The 19877-nt window shown below is 48.6% G+C and overlaps 1 protein-coding gene across 1 annotated transcript in view; it reads right to left on the reverse strand.

Moving 5' to 3' along the window:
• CAPN12 (calpain 12) overlaps positions 1-19877 on the reverse strand; it is a 40196-nt gene continuing 20319 nt past the window's right edge. Inside the window, exons 11-21 of the mRNA XM_083515864.1 lie at positions 16181-16192; positions 14544-14752; positions 13554-13596; positions 12343-12411; positions 9995-10055; positions 8089-8153; positions 7647-7715; positions 6479-6557; positions 5242-5358; positions 4102-4160; positions 1-1150 (exon numbers count right to left, since the gene is read on the reverse strand). Of these exons, the coding sequence (XP_083371990.1) occupies positions 1124-1150; positions 4102-4160; positions 5242-5358; positions 6479-6557; positions 7647-7715; positions 8089-8153; positions 9995-10055; positions 12343-12411; positions 13554-13596; positions 14544-14752; positions 16181-16192 (810 nt within the window). The 3' untranslated portion in view covers positions 1-1123. The remainder of the gene's footprint in view (positions 1151-4101; positions 4161-5241; positions 5359-6478; positions 6558-7646; positions 7716-8088; positions 8154-9994; positions 10056-12342; positions 12412-13553; positions 13597-14543; positions 14753-16180; positions 16193-19877) is intronic.

Below are 19877 nucleotides of genomic sequence, written 5' to 3' on the forward strand. Positions count from 1 at the left end.
CATTTGGCTTACACAACGTTTATTAAGTAGATTTTACTGTGTAGACCTGTAATTGCCTGGTATATTTTGAATTTATAGTTCGTCAATGAAAAAACCATTTACCTCGTTAAAGCTTTACAAGTTAGGTGTTGACTTTTGGAGTCAGTGTTTCAACCTGACAGTAGCTTAATTGTATCAGCAGAGACAACCTGACATTACAGTGGAATTTGCTGCCAAGGAGTGTGGTGGAGTCTCCTTCTTTGGAGGTCTTTAAGCAGAGGCTTGACAACCATATGTCAGGAGTGCTCTGATGGTGTTTCCTGCTTGGCAGGGGGTTGGACTCGATGGCCCTTGTGGTCTCTTCCAACTCTATGATTCTATGATTCTATGATTCTACTCTAACCCTTGCCAAGCAAATGTTGCAAACTCTTTGTGGAGTTTCCTGCATATTTTTGGACTTCCTTTGACTGACGTAGATATATATATATATATATATAGTAAGCAGAAAATGTTCCTAATTTCTACTTAACTTTAAACTTTTGAAACTTTAAACTAAAATTTAAACTACCGTACTTTAAATTTTAACCTTAGTTGTATACAGCTTTCGAGGCAGATAAGAAAAGCAGCTTAGATAAAATTATTCCAGCAATGAGCATCAGTAAACATGTTACAATAAAACAGGTAAATCTCTGAACTTCATCACAAATCAAAACCAAAATATGATAATATAAATTAATTTTGTACCTTATTGTGTGTAGCAGTTGTTATAAGAATGTACATTTCATAGAATTGTACAGTTGGAAGGGACCACAAAGGTCATCTACTCCAACCCCCTGCAAGGCAGGAATCTTTAGCACAACATGGGGCTCGAGCCCAAAACCCTGGGATTAACCGCCTCCTGCTCATTTGATACTTATATGCAAATTAAAATGGTATTCTTTTCAGCTATAAACAAGGTGGAGACCGAAAGTTGCATTTTAATTACATCCATTATAAAATTAAAATGGCTAAGTATTTCACTGCAGTGCTTGATTTATTCTGATTGCGGAACTTGAAACGTTCAGTGAATGTCGAAGTGTCTTTGGATGCCTCTGGGCATAATGGATTGTGATCATCCACGGATGGAGAGTGGGAGATGGCTGAATCAGGTGGACATGACAAGATCCATCCACTGAAAGGCAGAAATGAAATCAGGTGAGCTTTAATTCCCCACTTGGTTTGGGCTACAATATAGTAGACAGTTGCAGGTGTTATAAGGAGGACAGAGGGCTTAGACAAGCCACAGGGCTAATTTAAAAGCTGGGTAGCATCAAGAGCTGCATCAAAAGCTCATGTGAACACTACTGTCTCGCCGCACGTTGCTCTGGGCTCTTCTTGTTACTTGACCTGCTTGGGAGAGATTATCTTCATAGATAAGAGAGGGGGAAATATTTATTCCTACACAGCCTGTACTCATTTTGAGCTGTCATTGGCCATGATACTCTATGGCAGCGATAGGGAACCTGTAGCCCCACAGATGCTTTTGGACTACAAATCTGTCAGGTTCCATGGACTTGGCTCCCTTCCCCTCCTTTGGCAGTATATATAAGCAGAACAAAGCGAAAGGAGTCTCTTACCATTTATGGTTTTTAACGATCACAGCAAGAGAACAAAGAATCCATTGCTAGGAATGGAGGTGCTCCCAGTTAAGGGTTCCACCCACGTCCCCCCTAGTCACCCACGTCACTTCCGTGTCTTGCAACCTGATTTCGCAACCACTGTGCTTTCTGTGCTGCCACCTTATCTGCTCTCCTTGACCTTGGGCTGATTGGATGGATGCTTTCCAGCGATATTGAGTCTGTTAACTCTCCCCCCCCCCCAGTTGTTCTTCTCCTAGCTGTTCACCACCCAGTTATTCCCAGCTTCTGCCTTCTGAACTACATCCCTCTGCAAACCACCGTTCCAAATCTATACTGTCCTCCTGCCCCTGGGAAGATTCAGAATCCCACCATTCCTCCTCAGCACAGTCCCTGACAAAATCTCATCACCCCTGACCAGTGGCTATGATGGGAGTTAGAGTTTAACAACTTCTGGAGAGCCTCTGGTGAGCCAAATCCTGCCTTAAAAACTCCTAACATACTGGACTGGAGGGTTTAGTGACAGGAGATGCTTCCCCTAACCATAATCCTCCAAAATACTGCAACCTGTTAGTGGCTTGAGCAGTCTAACATCCTTTTCTGAAGGAGCATCTCCACCCCCATCGTTCTGCCCGGACGCTGAGGTCCAGCGCCGAGGGCCTTCTGGCGGTTCCCTCATTGCGAGAAGCAAAGCTACAGGGAACCAGGCAGAGGGCCTTTTCGGTAGTGGCGCCCGCCCTGTGGAACGCCCTCCCATCAGATGTCAAAACGATAAACAACTACCTGACATTCAGAAGACATCTGAAGGCAGCCCTGTTCAGGGAAGTTTTTAATGTATGATATTTTAGTGTGTTTTTTTGTTTCTATGGAAGCCGCCCAGAGTGGCTGGGGAAACCCAGCCAGATGGGCGGGGTACAAATAATAAATAATAATAATAATAATAATAATAATAATAATAATAATTATTATTATTATTATTATTATTATTATTATTATTCTACCCTCTGTTTTCAGCCCTTGAACCCCTACACCACATTAGCTCGATTAGACTTTGCTTTCTTCTTCTGCAACTCTAGAGGGGCTGGGAGCTGGGGGCACTGTTATACAGTGGTTCCGCTCCTTCCTCCTGGGCCGTGTTCAGAAGGTGGTGGTGGGGGATGAGTGTTCAGACCCCTGGGCTCTCACTTGTGGGGTGCTTCAGGGTTCTGTCCCCTCCCCCATGCTTTTTGACATCTATATGAAGCCGCTGGGAGAGATCATCAGGGCGGTTGGACTGGGTGTCCATCAATATGTGGATGACACCCAGCTCTACCTCTCTTTCAAATCTGAACCAGTGAAGGCGGTGAAGGTTCTGTGTGAGTGTCTGGAGGCGGTTGGAGGATGGATGGCGGCTAACAGATTGAGGTTGAATCCTGACAAGACAGAAGTACTGTTCTTGGGGGACAGGAGGCGGGCAGCTGTGGAGGATTCCCTGGTCCTGAATGGGGTAACTGTGGGGTAACTGTGCCCCTGAAGGACCAGGTGCGCAGCCTGGGAGTCATTTCTGGGACTCGCAGCTGTCCATGGAGGTGCAGGTCAATTCTGTGTCCAGGGCAGCTGTCCACCAGCTACATCTGGTACGCAGGCTGAGATCCTATGTGGCCACAGACTGTCTCGCTAGAGTGGTGCATGCTCTGGTTATCTCTCGCTTGGACTACTGCAATGCGCTCTACGTGGGGCTACCATTGAAGGTGACCCGGAAACTACAACTAATCCAGAATGCAGCAGCTAGACTGGTGACTGGGAGTGGCAGGCGACACCACATAACACCAGTCTTGAAAGGCCTACATTGATTTCTGAGCACGTTTCCGAGCTGTCCTTTAAAGCCACAAACGGCCTCGGTCCAGTATACCTGAAGGAGCGTCTCCACCCCCATCGTTCTGCCCGGACGCTGAGGTCTAGTGCTGAGGGCCTTCTGGTGGTTCCCTCATTGCGAGAAGCCAAGTTACAGGGAACCAGGCAGAGGGCCTTCTCGGTAGTGGCGCCCGCCCTGTGGAACTCCCTCCCACCAGATGTCAAAGAGAACAACAACTTCTAGTCTTTTAGAAGACATCTGAAGGCAGCCCTGTTTAGGGAAGCTTTTAATGTTTGACGGACTACTGTGTTTTAGTATTTTGTTGGAAGCCGCCCAGAGTGGGTGGGGAAACCCAGCTAAATGGGTGGGGTATAATTAATGAATTGTTGTTGTTGTTAACGGCGCCTTCTCCCTTCTGAACATGCTGGTGCCTCCCTTGCCCTGTTGTGGCTGCATTTCTATTGACACTTGATTTTGCTACTGGAGGAATTGATGGTGATGATCTCAAATTCACCACCTTCCCAGCGTGGAAAAAGGCATGCATACAACCGCCCTCCCATCCCCCACCCCAAAAAGTGTAGTGGAGTTTAGTAATCTATGCTGGGGGAGATGTGGGGGTGATGTCTGCAGGGTGAATGTGAGACAGTCTAGAGACAACTGCCTTTTCCTCACCTTTTGCTCTGCCATGCAAATCTGTCCCTTGTCATCAGCATCCCAGCTTTTGCATTGCCCTGGTGAACATAAACAAAAACATAGTCAGATTAGAGATGTGTGGATGTATTTCTCAATTTCCAAGCCGTCACAATTTCAGGTGCGTTCATACACAAGTGCGTTGTTTGCCATTTCTGCATTAATCAACACTGCTTAAAAGTTTGTATTTAAATATCAGCAGTGTATCACAAAATTCATAGTAAATATTTTCCAGAGGGTTATCCATGCTAGTCTATTATAATAAAAAAACATGGACTACATGGAACTGGCGGAAATGACTGGCAGAATCCGAGATTTGGGAGAAGAAACAACGGAAGAGGACTGGAAAAAGTTCAAAGACTACTTACAAAAACAGTTAAAGTTGTATGAATCTTAAGAAATTGCACGATTTAGAAAAGTATGGTTCCAGTAAACTTAAAGTAAAGGTAAGACATAATTAACTGACAATAATTATTTTAAGATAAGAAATGTAACATTTGAGAAGTACAAATAAGGTATGACCCAAGGTAACAACTTGCTGAAAATTTTTATTGTTGAGAACGCAGGGTAAGGGAGATGCGAGGAAGTCCAATAAGTTATACAAAAAAGTTATGAAAGTTTTGTTTTCTTTTCTTTTTTACTTTCTTTACTCGATGTATAATGTAGATGTATATGTATGTTTAATATGTGTTATATGTTTTATATTTGAAAACCCAATAAAATATTTATTAAAAAAAATTAAATAAAATATTAGGCGAGGTGAAGAATTAAAAAAAAATATTATAATAAAAAAACATTAAAAAGTATCATGTCCCCTTAAAGACTAGCACTTTCAGTATGACATAAGCTTTTACGGACTACAGCTCACTTCATCTTATGTTTGAACTTGTTGTTGTTGTTGTTGTTACATTTTTTCTGCCTTTTTTCTCAGATGAATGTGTCCCACTCTGAATAGACAATTCTATGGCAAAAACACGTTTTGAATAGTTGCTGAACCAGAAACTTCTCTGCATTAATTTCAGTTTCAGCAAAGCACTTATCCCCCTTAGCTTCTTGGAGGAAGGGAATGATGCAAGCATGACTGAACAATAACAATAATAAAATGAGGAAGTTGTCTCTTACGGAAAACGCTTTCCAGGTGCACCATGAGAGACACAAAGTTGTCAAAGTCCATCTGAAGCCAGGAGTTGCCATATCTTTCCGCGAGAGCCTCTCTTGTCTTTGTGTTTAAGTGGAACCCTGAGTAAAATTCCACAAATGAGGAGAACAATATGGAAAGTAAGCAAATTAGCATTTGGCTTTGTGTCATTTATTACACTTCCAATAGGAAGTCTCCAGATATTGTTAGCCTCCAATAACAACTCCCATCAGCTCCATCTAGCAGGGATGATGGGAGTTGCAGTCCAGCAACATCTGGACAGCCCACCTCTGGGCTACCCCCTCAAAATCTTACTCAGCTACCCCAAACCTCTTGAAATCCTGCAGGAATTGCCCACAAGCAACTCATCTCTGCAGCCACGGGAACTAGAAACCCATTGTTTGTTTGTGAATGACACCAAAGATTCTCTGGAATTTGCAAGCAAATGCCACCATTCTGTAAAGGCACGGAATCTCAAACTGCCTGTAACCCTCGTTTTGTAAGCTTAAAGGTAAAGGTAAAGGGACCCCTGACCACTAGGTCCAGTCATGACCGACTCTGGGGTTGCTCATCTCGCTTTATTGGCCGAGGGAGCCGGCGTACAGCTTCCGGGTCATGTGGCCAGCATGACTAAGCCGCTTCTGGCGAACCAGAGCAGCGCACGGAAATGCCGTTTACCTTCCCACCGGAGCGGTACCTGTTTATCTACTTGCACTTTGTTCTTTCGAATTGCTAGGTGGGCAGGAGCTGGGACCGAGCAATGGGAGCTCACCCCGTCACGGGGATTCGAACCGCTGACCTTCTGATCAGCAAGTCCTAGGCTCTGTGGTTTAACACACAGCGCCACCCGCGTCCCTTTTTGCAAAGTTACTCCCATCCAGATTATACTTCACAGGAGGATCATAAACAGAATCTCACTCTGTCCATTCCTTGCAGCCCGTCTGAATTTCGCACATTTGAACCACTAAGTTCCATTCTAGTTAGGGATTTAGAAGTGTGGGTGCGTGGATCCAACAAGCCGGTTTCTTAGTACTCATGGCTACCTCTGCATTGGGGGGGGTGAGGGGGGAGAGATTTGGAATTGCCTTGAAGTGGAGATCCTTTTCTAACACCAAATGACTTTTAAAGGATCCCTGTGAATTCCACAAAGAGGATTTTCACAAATCCAGCTTCATAACAAAGAGCAATATCCCCTGTGCATTATTTCCTACTCCTTTTCACCTGCTGTGTCCAGTGCCAGCTGCATTTCGTGGGTGTTCATGGTGCCAGACCTGTCCATGTCATAACCGATGAATATACTCTGTGGAGTGGAATCGGGAGAGGTAATAATAACAATAATAATTTATTATTTGTGCCCCGCCCATCTGCCTGGGTTTCCAGGCCACTCTAGGCGGCTTCCAAAAAAGATTAAAAATACATTAAAATGTCACACATTACAAACTTCCCTAAACAGGGCTGCCTTCAGATGTTTTCTAAATGTCAGGTAGTTGTTTATCTCTTTATCTCTGCTGGGAGGGCGTTCCACAGGGCAGGTACCACTACCAAGAAGGCCCTCTGCCTGGTTCCCTGTAACCTCGCTTCTCGCAGTGAGGGAACCACCAGAAAGCCCTCGGCGCTGGATAGCATCTTGCTATTAAATACTGAGCTCAAGAGAGTCAGGCCCCCTCTGTGCTATACATTGAAAGCAGTACCACATCCCTATAAACAGCCTTAAAGGTTAAAGGTAAAGGGGCCCCTGACCGTTAGGTCCAGTCGTGGCCGACTCTGGTGTTGTGGCGCTCATCTCGCTTTACTGGCCAAGGGAGCCGGCGTATACAGCTTCCAGGTCATGTGGCCAGCATGACTAAGCCACTTCTGGCAAACCAGAGCAGTGCATGGAAACGCTGTTTACCTTCCCGCCGGAGTGGTACCTATTTATCTACTTGCACTTTGACGTGCTTTCGAACTGCTAGGTGGGCAAGAGCAGGGACCGAGCAATGGGAGCTCACCCCGTCACGCGGATTCGAACCGCCGACCTTCTGATCGACAAGCCCTAGGCTCTGTGGTTTAATCCACAATGCCACCCGCATCCCATAAACAGCCATAGCTCCTCCCAAAGTATCCCAGGAACGGGGAATGCCGGGAACGGTTAGGAGATCCCCCTTCTTCCCCTCACAGAGCTGCAATTTCCAGAGTGGTTTAACAGTCGATCCCTCTTCCCAGGGGCAGTTTAGATTGGCCAGGACTGATAAAAATACAAGAAGACCGATTCCTGATTGTCCACTCAACAGATCAACATCTTCTGCCTGCATTGACACCAGAACCCATCAACCCTGACAGAGGTGGCCAAGGATAGGGGAACCTCTTCAGAGGTGGGCTTTTGTCCAGCTGATCTGGTCCATACCCTCACCTCCCATTCCGTTATCTTAGTCCAGAACTGCTTAACCTCCCTCAGTGTCAGCTTGCCTGTCTTGCTGCCCTGTTACAGAGTTAAGGAAAAGCAGATGGGATATTGCAGGGATGGGGGACTTCCAGCCCTAGAGATTCTCCCTGCACCATGCCCCCCCCCCTCACTGTGCATGAGAAACCATGTTGCTTTGGATGCAGCTAGTGCATGTTTTAGGCAGAGCATAGAGACCTCCGGCTTTTGCACGGCTGGAATGTAGCCTGACCCGTCGGAGACACACACATCCTCCCCATGTGGGAGGCTCATGCCATCCCTACATGGAAGAGAAAATGAGAATTTGGGGTTCTCTTTCATTCAATGGACCACTGTTTTCTTGTGCTAGGGGTTGGATCCGGACTCCTTTCCCTTGATACCTGGCCCCATCTACTTCCCTAGAGAAGGATACACTGAAATGCTGGGTGATTTTTTCACACTGTTCCATGGAAAAGCCATCAGTTTTCAGCGGATACCCTGGAAAAGAAAGTGGTGTGAGGATGGACACATAATTACTGCAGTTGATAATTAATAATAATAATAATAATAATAATAATAATAATAATAATAGCTACTCTGGGCAACTCCCAACAGAATATTAAAAACACAATAAAATATCAAACATTAACAACAGGGCTGCCTTCAGATGTCTTCTAAAAGTCTGTTGGTTGTTTATCTCCTTGACATCTGATGGGAGGGCGTTCCACAGGGTGGGAGCCACCACCGAGAAGGCCCTCTGCCTGGTTCCCTGTAACGTGGCTTCTCGCAGTGAGGGAACCGCCAGAAAGCCCTCGGAGCTGGACCTCAGTGTTGATGCAGGAACAAGGGCAGAGGAATGGATTCGGACATTAGGTGCTCCCAGATAGGAACAATTTAGTAAAGGTAAAGGGACCCCTGACCATTAGGTCCAGTCGCAGCCGACTCTGGGGTTGCGGCGCTCATCTCGCTTTATTGGCCGAGGGAGTTGGCGTACAGCTTCTGGGTCATGTGGCCAGCAGGACTAAGCCGCTTCTGGCAAACCAGAGCAGCGCACGGAAACGCCATTTACCTTCCCGCCAGAGCGGTACCTATTTATCTACTTGCACTTTGACGTGCTTTCAAACTGCTAGGTCGGCAGGAGCTGGGACCAAGCAACGGGAGCTCACCCCGTCGCAGGGTTTTGAACCGCCGACCTTCTGATCGGCAAGTCCTAGGCTCTGTGGTTTAACCCACAGCGCCACCCGCGTCCCCCTGGGGACAATTTAGCAACACCCAATTACTACCAATCTGCTTTAAGGTGGAAGTGGAATAGCAACTCTGCTCCCTGACTTTGGAGCCCCTGCAGCCAAGTGGACGGTCCTCCTTTCCCCAGTGGGATTCTGGGAGTGGGCATGATTTGCACTGCTAAGAAAGGGTTAAATGCTCTGTCCCTCCTCATTGTACTCTTGCTCCTGACTGCCACTCAATTAAGGCAACACTATTTGGATTGTTGTTGTTTAGTCATTTAGTCGTATCCGCCTCTTCGTGACCCCCTGGACCAGAGCACGCCAGGCACTCCTGTCTTCCACTGCCTCCCGCAGTTTGGTCAAACTCATGCTGGTAGCTTCAAGAACACTGTCCAACCATCTCGTCCTCTGTCATCCCCTTCTCCTTGTGCCCTCCATCTTTCCCAACATCAGGGTCTTTTCCAGGGAGTCTTCTCTTCTCAGGAGGTGGCCAAAGTACTGGAGCCTCAGCTTCAGGATCTGTCCTTCCAGTGAGCACTCAGGGCTGATTTCCTTCAGAATGGAGAGGTTTGATCTTCTTGCACTCCATGGGACTCTCAAGAGTCTCCTCCAGCACCATAATTCAAAAGCATCGATTTTGAATTTGATTTGGATAGGGAATTTGATTTGGACTATTTGGATAGGGAGGGGTTTAAAGTAATTCCTGGAGAGGAGAGGGGCAAAAGGCTAAAGCAGAACCAAGAAAATGGCTGAGCAGGCCAAGAAAGGTTACCACCTTTTCCAGTGCCACTTTCCCATCACTTTCCTTACTGCTAAAAATGTTTGTTTGGGAAGTTGCACAAAAGTGGCAAATCCACTTCAGTTGCCAAACCCAAATTTGCTTGCATGCAGCTGAATCCCATTCACAGAAAAGTGGACAGTCTGGAACAGTGGTATAGCATGGGCTGCCAGCACCCGGAGCCACCCGGAAGCGTAGGTGGGAGGGAGGGAAATAAGTTCCATATTCTTTCCAGATTTTAAATTCTAGGAAAGAGAAGATGGGAACGAACTAGAAGAAAGGGAAGAGGTGGAAGAATGTAGCCGACGGGGGAGGCAACCGTGTTGGATACTCACAAGTGGTCTTCATGATCTGATTCAGAATGCCCCGGAGTTCAGCAGCGCCCATTTGCAGGTCCTGAATCAGCCAAATAAAAATCCAAGAAAAGTCACATAATGTAATGGGCCCCACCTTCTTCTCCTTGCCAGTCAGGCTCAGGGCTAATGCTCTGTGAAAAGCAGGAGCTGGGAACCTCTGGCCCTCCAGATATTGGAGAACTCCAGCTCCCGTCAACTTCAGCTAACATGACCAGTGATCAGGAATGATGGAATCTGCCAATTTTGGTTCTCTAAGCTTCTCACTTTTCTGATCTTAAATCAAACCCCACCCCACCCCATTTCTATGGCAATTTGAGGGGTTTCCAATAATAATAATAATAATAATAATAATAATAATAATAATAATAATAATAATATTTATACCCCACCCATCTGGCTGGGTTTCCCCAGCCACTCTGGGTGGCTTCCAACAGAACACTAAAATACAATAACCTATTAAACATTAAAAGCTTCCCTAAACAGGGCTGCCTTCAGATGTCTTCTAAAAGTTTGGTAGTTATTTTTCTCTTTGAGATCTGGTGGGAGGGTGTTCCACAGGGCGGGTGCCACCACCAAGAAAGCCCTCTGTCTGGCTTCCTGTAACCTCACTTCTCGCCATGAGGGAACTGCCAGAAGGCCCTCAACGCTGGACCTCAGTGTCTGGGCAGAACGATGGAGGTGGAGACGCTCCTTCAGGTATACTGGACCGAGGCTGTTTAGGGCTTTAAAGGTCAGCATCAACACTTTGAATTGTGCTCGGAAACGTACTTTAAATCCTCATAAAAATTTGTCAGCATTTCAGTGTAAATTTATCCTAATCGCTGTATGCAGTTTTTGACTAACATGCACATTTTTGCAAACCATTTCCCCTAATATAATGCAATTTTGTACGTTCTTTTCACTGATCTATACATTAAATGTGCACTTTCTCCAATATATACATTTTAATAATTACTGTTTGGTTGGAGAACAGTGTTGCAAAATTTGTGAGAGTTTCAAAGGGTAGCTGTGTTTCGGTTTGCATACTGGTGTGTGAGAATTGAGAAATATATAGTTTTTCATGAAATGCAAACTAAATTGAATTTATCCTCTACCCCTACCCCAGTCTAAACCCTTATTTGTGGTGGGCTGTGGGGGCCACTGTGGGCCTGCCAAGCACCCTCAGTTCCTCCTCCACTTCTATTCCCAGGGCCTCTGGCTCTTTCTCTCCTACTCAGGACATCAACCAGGGTACCACGGTTGTCTGCCATGTTTCCTTCTGCCACTGCCATGTATTTGTTGCATTCAGCACTGTTTCCTTCCCACTGCAGTTCATTCTCTGCCCAAAACTACAATGTTCATCCTGCTTTCTGCTGTGGCAAAATTACGTAGCTTATGTACCGTATTTTTCGCTCTATAGGACACATTTTTCCCCCTCCAAAAATTAAGGGGAAATGTGTGTGCATCCTATGGAGCGAATGCAGGCTCCTTGGCTTCAGCGATAGCAACACGAAGCCTCCGAAGCACAGAGGAAGCGCTCCCTCCGTGCTCCGGAGGCTTCACGTTGCTTTCGCTGAAGCCTGGAGAGCGAGGGGGTCGTGCGCACCAACCCCTCTCACTCTCCAGGCTTCAGGGGTAGCCGCCTGAAGCCTTCGGAGCGCAGCGCGAGTTCCCGCTGCACTCCAAAGGCTTCAGGTTCCTTTCGCTGAAGCCAGGAGAGCAAGACTCGTGGCTTCAGCAGAGAGGGAGAGGTGCGCAGCGCCCCTTCAGCCAAGCGGGAGGAAAAATGGAAGGGGCTCCGTTTCTCCTGCCGCTTCGCTGAAGGGGCGCTGAGCAGAGAGGGAGAGATTTCCCCCCCCTTGCTCTCCCCCTCTAAAACAAGGTGTGTCCTATGGTCCAGTGCATCCTATAGAGCGAAAAATGCGGCAATTAATTACATGAATTATGTCGTCATTACGCTATTCTGCTCATTCACAACACAATGCAAACAGACCATGTGTGTGCTCAATTAGGTATCATTTGCAGACTGAAATCTACAACAGCAAATACTGATTTATTCACTGGATCGATTTCCCTTCTAAACACGGGGTAAATATGTGTGAATCAGCAATTTCTGCTTCCATTTCTGCATTCACTGGAATTCTCTGACATCCCTTGTTGTAGTCTCTCACCTTTCTCAGTGATTCTAAAAAGGGACCCTTCACTGATGGTGAGTAGTTTGCAATATTTAAATTTAATTTTTAAAATTTAATATTTAAATTTATTTAAATAAGCCAGACAATCAACCAATTGCAAAACAAGACAAGCAGGTAAGGGCTGTGCTGACCAATGTTCTTACACTCCCTTACCTGGCCTGCCCACTCCAGGAAAGTTTTCTCAAGCATCTGGTCGAGTTCAATCCTGGGCGATATCATTATCTGGAAAGCAAGAAGAGAGAGATGTACATTCTTTGAGGGGCAAGCTTGCTGTCGGGTCCACAGTCACCGATTTCAGGACAAATATCCACACATCAAAAGCAAATCAAGCCAGGGGATAAGTTGGCTGTGCACAGTACTGAGTGACCGGCTCTCAGAACAACACATTCACAGTTTTTTAAAAGTCTGGGGGAAGGAGAACCAAACTGACTGACTCAGGGCACAAATGGGCAGTGGCATAGCATGGGTTGCCAGCCCCCGGGGCTGTGTGGAGGGAGTGAGATGGAGGGAAATGGACAGAGTACGCATGCACATTCAACTGCCTAATGAAGGGGAGCCCAAACTTTTTTCAAAGAAGGCCAGATTTGAGGAAGTGAACATGCATGAGGGCCGACCAAGGTTGTTGAGGTTGTTGGGCTCAAAGTTTGTTGAGCTTTTTTTAGGATTGAAGTTTAATCCAGGGGTAAGATTAAATTGACTGGCGGACCGCATTAGGCCCGCGGAAACAATTTTGGACATGCCTGGCCTAACAGCATTTGCTTCACGCAGAAGATCACAGTCACAGATATAAGAAGAGAAGAGCCGTTCTGTTGTCTGGAGAGGTCACTTCCTGGTTTGCATGGAAAAGCTGCTTTTAACGGAGCCCAGCGACTGAAGCGCACAACCGTACTGAGGCAACACCAGGCGCTGGAATTTCGTGCCCCTAACCATTTTGCACCTGCTCAACTGCCTTCTGGTTTGCAATACAGTGGTACCTCGGGTTAAGTACTTAATTCGTTCTGGAGGTCCGTTCTTAACCTGAAACTGTTCTTAACTTGAAGCACCACTTTAGCTAATGGGGCCTCCTGCTGCTGCTGCTGCGCCGCCGGAGCCCGATTTCTGTTCTTATCCTGAAGCAAAGTTCTTAACCTGAAGCACTATTTCTGGGTTAGCGGAGTCTGTAACCTGAAGCGTCTGTAACCTGAAGCGTATGTACCTGAGGTACCACTGTATTTTATCAGGCACTGCAGCGGTGTCTGTGGTTTGAGAGCTAGAATCTGGCCTCATGTTTTAAGAAAGCTGAAATTCTGAGGGTGCCGAACCCAGGCCAACAAACAAATTCACCCGATCTTCCTCAAGCACTGCCATAGAGAATAAGCTGTTACCTGTAGTGCTTTATCATCTGCGCTGACTTCTTCGCCAATTTCCCTAGAAGGCAACATAACATCATCTAGGAGTGCCTAAATGTGCAGGTACAGGCATCGCCCCCAATCCTCCACTTCTTGTATTTCTCCATTCACATCCCAAATAATCAAAATCCTACCATTTATTAATTAGCAGGGTTTAGGGGTTGTCGTCCCCCCCCCGAAAAATCTACAATAATAGATTGGGGCAAAGCAGAAATGTGGATGAACCCAAAGTTAGTCATGTCTAGGAATGCTGATGGGTCTACTCTAGAACTGAATACCACCCATAGTTACTGTATTTTTCGCTCCATAAGACACACTTTTTCCCTCCTAAAAAGTAAGGGAAATGTGTGTGCGTATTATGGAGTGAATGCAGGGGGGGAGACAGGCAGGAAAAGCCCCCAAGAGCCGCACGCAAGCTCTGCACGGCTCTTGCGGGCTTTTCCACAGGAGAGAGAAGGGACTGACGCGGCCAGTCAGTCCCTTCTCCCTCCTCGTAGAAAAGCCCGCAGGAGCCGCACACTCCTTAAAGGGTGCGCGGCTCATGTGGGCTTTTGCGGGAGGTGGGGGTATTGCCATAGCCGTGTGCAGCCCCTCCGGCCAGGAGAGGCTGCACATGGCTATGGCTTCTTTAGCCGCGCATAGCCTCTCCCGGCTGGAGAGGTTGCGCGCGGCTAAAGAGGAAGCCAAGACAGCGAGTGGGATGGATCCCGCTCGCTGTCTTGGCTTCTTTGCTCTTTGGGGCTGGGGGGGGGGAGACCTGGATCCCCCCCCCTTGATTTCCCCCTCTAAAAACTAGGTGCGCCTTATGGTCAGGTGCGCCTTATGGAGCGAAAAATGCAGTACTGACTGAGGCTGACTTTTAAACATAAAAATCAAGTTCTTAAAAAAACCAGTGGGAACAGGCAGAAGGTACAAGGCTGGCACAGAAGCCTTGAGGCTTAGACCCTCTGGGGCATCAGAACTCACCGGAAGCGATGTTTCTTCTCCGTGAAGACGCGGATGGTGAATTCAGCCTCAGCCAGAGGGTTTTGAAGGCTGGTGATGATCAGGTAATCTCCGGGGGGCAACCGTATATATTCGGTGATGTCTCTTAAATACCCGTAGGCAGTCGGCCAAACTTGTTTGAGTTTGGGGAGCAGCTGTTTTCTTTGAGCTGTGCTCTTCAGCTGTAGATACTGGAGGAAGAAAGTCAACAAGGCTTTTCTCCCCGGGAGGAGCAGCAGTTTCCCAGGCCATTTCTAGAGTACACTGTCACTGTTCTGAACAGGCTGTTGTGGGGGGAAAGTCTCCGGAGCCTCCCATTCAAATGAACCTACTTGGACTCAGAGATCATCTTCTGAGGTCCTCCTTCGTGTGCCTCCTCCTTGAGAGGTCCAGAGGATGGCAACACGAGAACGGGGCCTTCTCTGCAGTGGCTCCCCGTCTGTGGGATTCTCTCCCCAGGGAAGTTCACCTGGCATCTTCATTATACACCTTTAGGTGTTAGGCAAAAACATTCCTTTTCAACCAGGCCTTTGGTTGATTTGATTTACATCCTTTGCCCTTTTAAAATGTGGGTTTTTTGGGTGGGGTTATTGGGTTGTCATTTTTATTTTTATTATGTATTTTGTGGTTTTATAACTTGATTTTATTCTGTGAACGGCCCTGAGATGTCCGGGTGTAGGGGGGTATATAAATTCAATAAATAAAATTATTATTATTATTATTATTATTATTATTATTCAGTCCCTCATGAATGCCCCTCACCCGGCCTGCTGTAGCAGCTTGGCAGACTTCATTTTTGTTCCACATAACACTGAGGAAGTACATGAACAGAAGTGGCTTATAAGACTGGCCACTGCTTTTCCCCCTAAAAACAATGTTTAGGGGTACTCTCATTTTCCTACTCATATTGAAATACAGTGGTGCCCCGCAAGACGAATGCCTCGCAAGACGGAAAACTCGCTAGACGAAAGAATTTTCCGTTTTGGAGGTGCTTTGCAAAACGAATCTCCTATGGGCTTGCTTCACAAGACGATAATGTCTTGCGAGTTCCTGCTGGTTTTTTTCCCTTCCCCCCCCCTTTTCTAAGCCGCTAAGCCGCTTATCAGCTGATCCGATCAGCAGATAAGCCGCTAAAAGCCGCTAATAGCGCTAATCCGCTAATCCTTCAATGGGCTTGCTTCGCAAGACGAAAAAACCGCTAGACGAAGAGAATCACAGAACGGATTCTTTTCGTCTTGCGAGGCACCACTGTACTGCTCCTCAATGAGGCCAAACTCAGATTCACAAAATGTTTAGGGGTATGCATACCCCTGCATTCCCCCCCCTCCAGAAAAAAGCACCGCTGCTGGGTCAGAACCACACTTCTCCCTTCCCAGCAAGTGGGTCACTGTTGCTTACCCAGGCAGTAGAGAGGTCAGCACAGTGCAAACATGCTGATGGAGTCAACCCAGCACTCCTGCTGGCGCACTTCCACTGCGTCAACCTCCCTTTCAAAAATCATTTCCAAATGGGTTGTAGCTTTCCTATCTTAGCCCGTTCCTTAACTTCTGGGTGAAGCAATTATGCAAAGAGAGAGAGAGAGACCCCTTCAAGACAGTACAAACCACTTGGATTATTACCTCTTCGGACATCTGCAAGAAAAGAAAGAGAGGAGGAAAATTTATAGGAGGGTCATGAAGCTGCAAACAGGAAATCAAATGCATTTTTATATTCCCCAACAGCCCCACCTCCAAGTCCCCACTGATTTTGGCAATGGTGGTGACAACAACAGACTGACATGGAATTGGGATGGCTGGAGAGGTTTAAACACCCTGTATGCCCTACAAGCCCAGTGCCCAGGTAGGGATGCAAACTGCTACCTCTGGGGTCATCATATTGGCCATTTGAAGAGTGACGGGTTGTGTGTGATGTTTGCCCTGTATGTGTGTGTGAGAGAGGACTCAGCTACACTCGTCAATTACATCATTATAACTGCATTATAAACACTTGGCACCAGTTACAGATAGGTAGCCGTGTTGGTCTGCCATAGTCAAAATAAAAAAGTTCCTTCCAGTAGCACCTTAAAGACCAACTAAGTTAGTTCTTGGTATGAGCTTTCGTGTGCATGCACACTTCTTCAGATAAATGCAAGAACCTGGACATTATACCCAAGGGTCTTAGAATTAAGAACCCTCTACAATCCACGTATCCCACTGAATATGCAAGAAAACTATGCAACACTTTCTCCAGTGTATCTGAAGAAGTGTGCATGCACACGAAAGCTCATACCAAGAACTAACTTAGTTGGTCTTTAAGGTGCTACTGGAAGGAACTTTTTTATTTTGACTTGGCACCAGGTGGTGCTGTAGAGCAGTGATCTGTCGCCAAAGGGATTTTCCATTAAGAGCTTTTCATAGTGTCAGGGCTGCCGCCCAGTCCCAGCTCACATAGGACCAAGTCAGCCAGCGTTCAGTTTCAAAGAGTCTTTATTGGATTACAGGTTCCATTTCCAAACTGCAACGTGCAGCCCTACTTCTTCTAGGTCAGAACGACGAAGACCCGTCTGAGTCTCCGCCTCTAGCGCACCAGCTTAATATCCTAGCCTTGCTCCACCTCCTGCGCCTTTCCTTCCGTCTCTGGGTCCTCCTGCCCCCCTGGGTCTCTCCCTTCCTACTCTCTTCTGACGCGGACCCCCCTGACCCTTCCGCCTCCTTGCGGCGGGCTTTGGGACCCGGTTCACTCTCTGGGCTGCTGACTGCGCCAGCTTCCGTTACATTTGAACTTGGCGCGCGCGCCCAACTCTCCACTTTCCTCTTGATCGTTTCCTCGCTCCCCGAGGTGGGCGTGACTACTCCTGACTCATGCCCTCCCTCCTTCTGAAAGTCTCCGGAGCCCGATATCTGGTCCCCTTTCTCCCCGCTGCTCCCGGCTGGGAACGTGGGTCCCGATCTCCAACTGCTGCTTTCTGATCCCTCTCTGGACCCTTCTTCCTGGGGTGTCCCCCTGCTCTCCCCCCTTGCTCTGGCTGCTGGCGCTCCCTTCTGGGAATCCTCGGACTCGCTAGACAGGCTCGGTGATCTCGGGTCGTCATCCCCACTCATCCTTCCTTCGTATTCCTCCCCCTCGCTCTCTGTCTCCTCCCTTCTCTGCGTCTCTGCTCCTGAACCCCTGACATCCATCCCCCCCTCGAAGCCCCCCCTTCCCCCCTCCCCGCTTTCAAGGGTGGTTGGTGGGTGCTCCGTCATCACGGGAGTGAATGTCGGATACAGTTCGCTCCCCGTTGCTGGCCGCCAACTGAAGACCTCCGCGTCTTCCTCCCCGCGTTCGTCAACGGTGGTCTCCTCCGCCTCCATTTCGGTGCCGCCGTGCTCGAAACCAAGGTCCTCCCCGCAAACGTCCATGTCCGTCTCTGCGTCTGTCGCTGGACCTGGTGTCTCCTGCCACTTCCGGCGCCACTGCTCCTCTGGCCGATCGTCCCACCAATACGAGTTGTCGGACGCCGAACCCTCCGGTGACCCCTCTGGGGAACGTGTGCGCGGTGCGGGTTCCCCTTCCGAGTCGAAGCCATGGAACGTGCTGGAGGAAAGCGTGGGCGTGAACAACCAGTCGTCGAAGAAGCCCGCTGGCATAGGTCTGTGTGGGAAAAGGGCATGAAACTCATCCTTGAGCAGGGGTTCCTCCAAGGCGTAGTCCGGCACCCAGCTATTAGTACTGGCCCGGGTGCCCTCCCTTGCTAGTAGATATTCTACTCCGTCTTCCCCCCATCTGGAGTCCAAAATCTCCGTGACTTCGTTGATGGGGTCCTGCTGTGGCAATCTTCCCACCTCCGTCCGCTCCGGAGACTGACTCGGTGCCGTTCCTGGTTCCTGGAACCTGTGCGGTGCCCTGTAGGGAGTGAGCACCGACCTGTGGAACACCGGATGCATCCTGGAACCCTCTGGTAGCACCAGCCGGAAAGCCACCGGGTTGATCTGCGCTTCGACTCGGTATGGACCGAGTTGCTTGTGCCCTAGCTTCCTCTTGGCTAACGATCGGGTCGGCACCGCGTGGGCTGCCAACCAGACCCAGTCTCCCACTCGGATCTCCTCGCCAACTCGCCTGTGCTTGTCAGCTTGGACCTTGTATGCGTGCTTCGCCAGCTCCAGCTGCCGTCTGAGTTGATCGTGGACCTCTTGCAACTCAGATGCGAAAGCGTCCGCCGTCTGTGGTTCCCCTTCCCCCACTCTGTCCAGTCCCGGGAAGGTTCTGGGATTCCTCCCATTGTTGGCGAAGAACGGCGTCACCCCTGTGGATACGTGTTTCGTGTTGTTGTAGGCGAATTCGGCGAGCGGCAGGTAATCCACCCACGTCGCAGGCTGTTGATTGGCATAGCATCTCAGGTACTGCTGCATGATGGCATTGACCCTCTCCGCTTGCCCGTTGGTCTGCGGGTGCCTTGCCGATGTCAGGTTGATCTTGACGTTCAGGAAGCCCATCAGCTTTTGCCAGAAATTCGAGATGAACTGGCGTCCGCGGTCGGACAGTATAGACCGCGGCAGCCCGTGCACTTTGAACACGTGATCTATGAACAATTTGGCTGTTTGTTCTGCCGTGGCCACCTTCGCACACGGTATGAAATGTGCCATCTTGGTGAACAAGTCCACCACCACTAGTACAGCTGTCTTGCCTCTCGAGCTGGGGAGATCCGTGACAAAGTCCAGGGCCACTCTCTCCCATGGTTCAAACGGCGTTTGCAGCGGTTCCAGCAGTCCCGCCGGTGGTTTGTGCACCGGCTTGGCCCTCTGGCAGGTGTCGCACCTCGCGACGTAGTCCGCGACTTCCCCCCTCAGTCTGGGCCACCAAAAGTCTCTTGCGACCAATTCCACCGTTTTTTCTGTGCCAAAGTGCCCGGCCGTGGGTGCGTCGTGCAGCTGCTGCAGTACCCGGGCGCGAAGTTCGTCTCCCGGCACGTAGACGGCCCCTTTACGTAAGAGCAAGCCGTCTCGTATCTGGAACTCGTCGCCCTTCGCCGTGCCCTTGTGCACCTCTGCCATCTTCGCCTGCGCGAATGAGTCGTCCGTCAACGCCCGTCGCACCGCATCCAGGTCTACTGTGGCTGAAGCGCACGCCCACGCTGTTGGCGCGAAGATGTGCATGGCCGCCGCTGGCGTCGCCTCTTCGAGGTACTGCGGTTTTCGGGACAGGGCATCCGCCATGATGTTGGTGTCGCCCGGGACGTACTCAATTCGGAAATTGAAGTCAGCAAAGAACTCCGCCCAACGGATCTGCCTCTGGTTCAGGAACCGAGCCGTGCGCCAGTGCTCCAGATTCTTGTGGTCCGTGCAGACCTGCACCGTG

Source organism: Podarcis liolepis, assembly GCF_965112155.1.
Source record: "Podarcis liolepis genome assembly, chromosome: 7".
In the NCBI taxonomy this organism is placed as follows: Eukaryota; Metazoa; Chordata; class Lepidosauria; order Squamata; family Lacertidae; genus Podarcis; species Podarcis liolepis.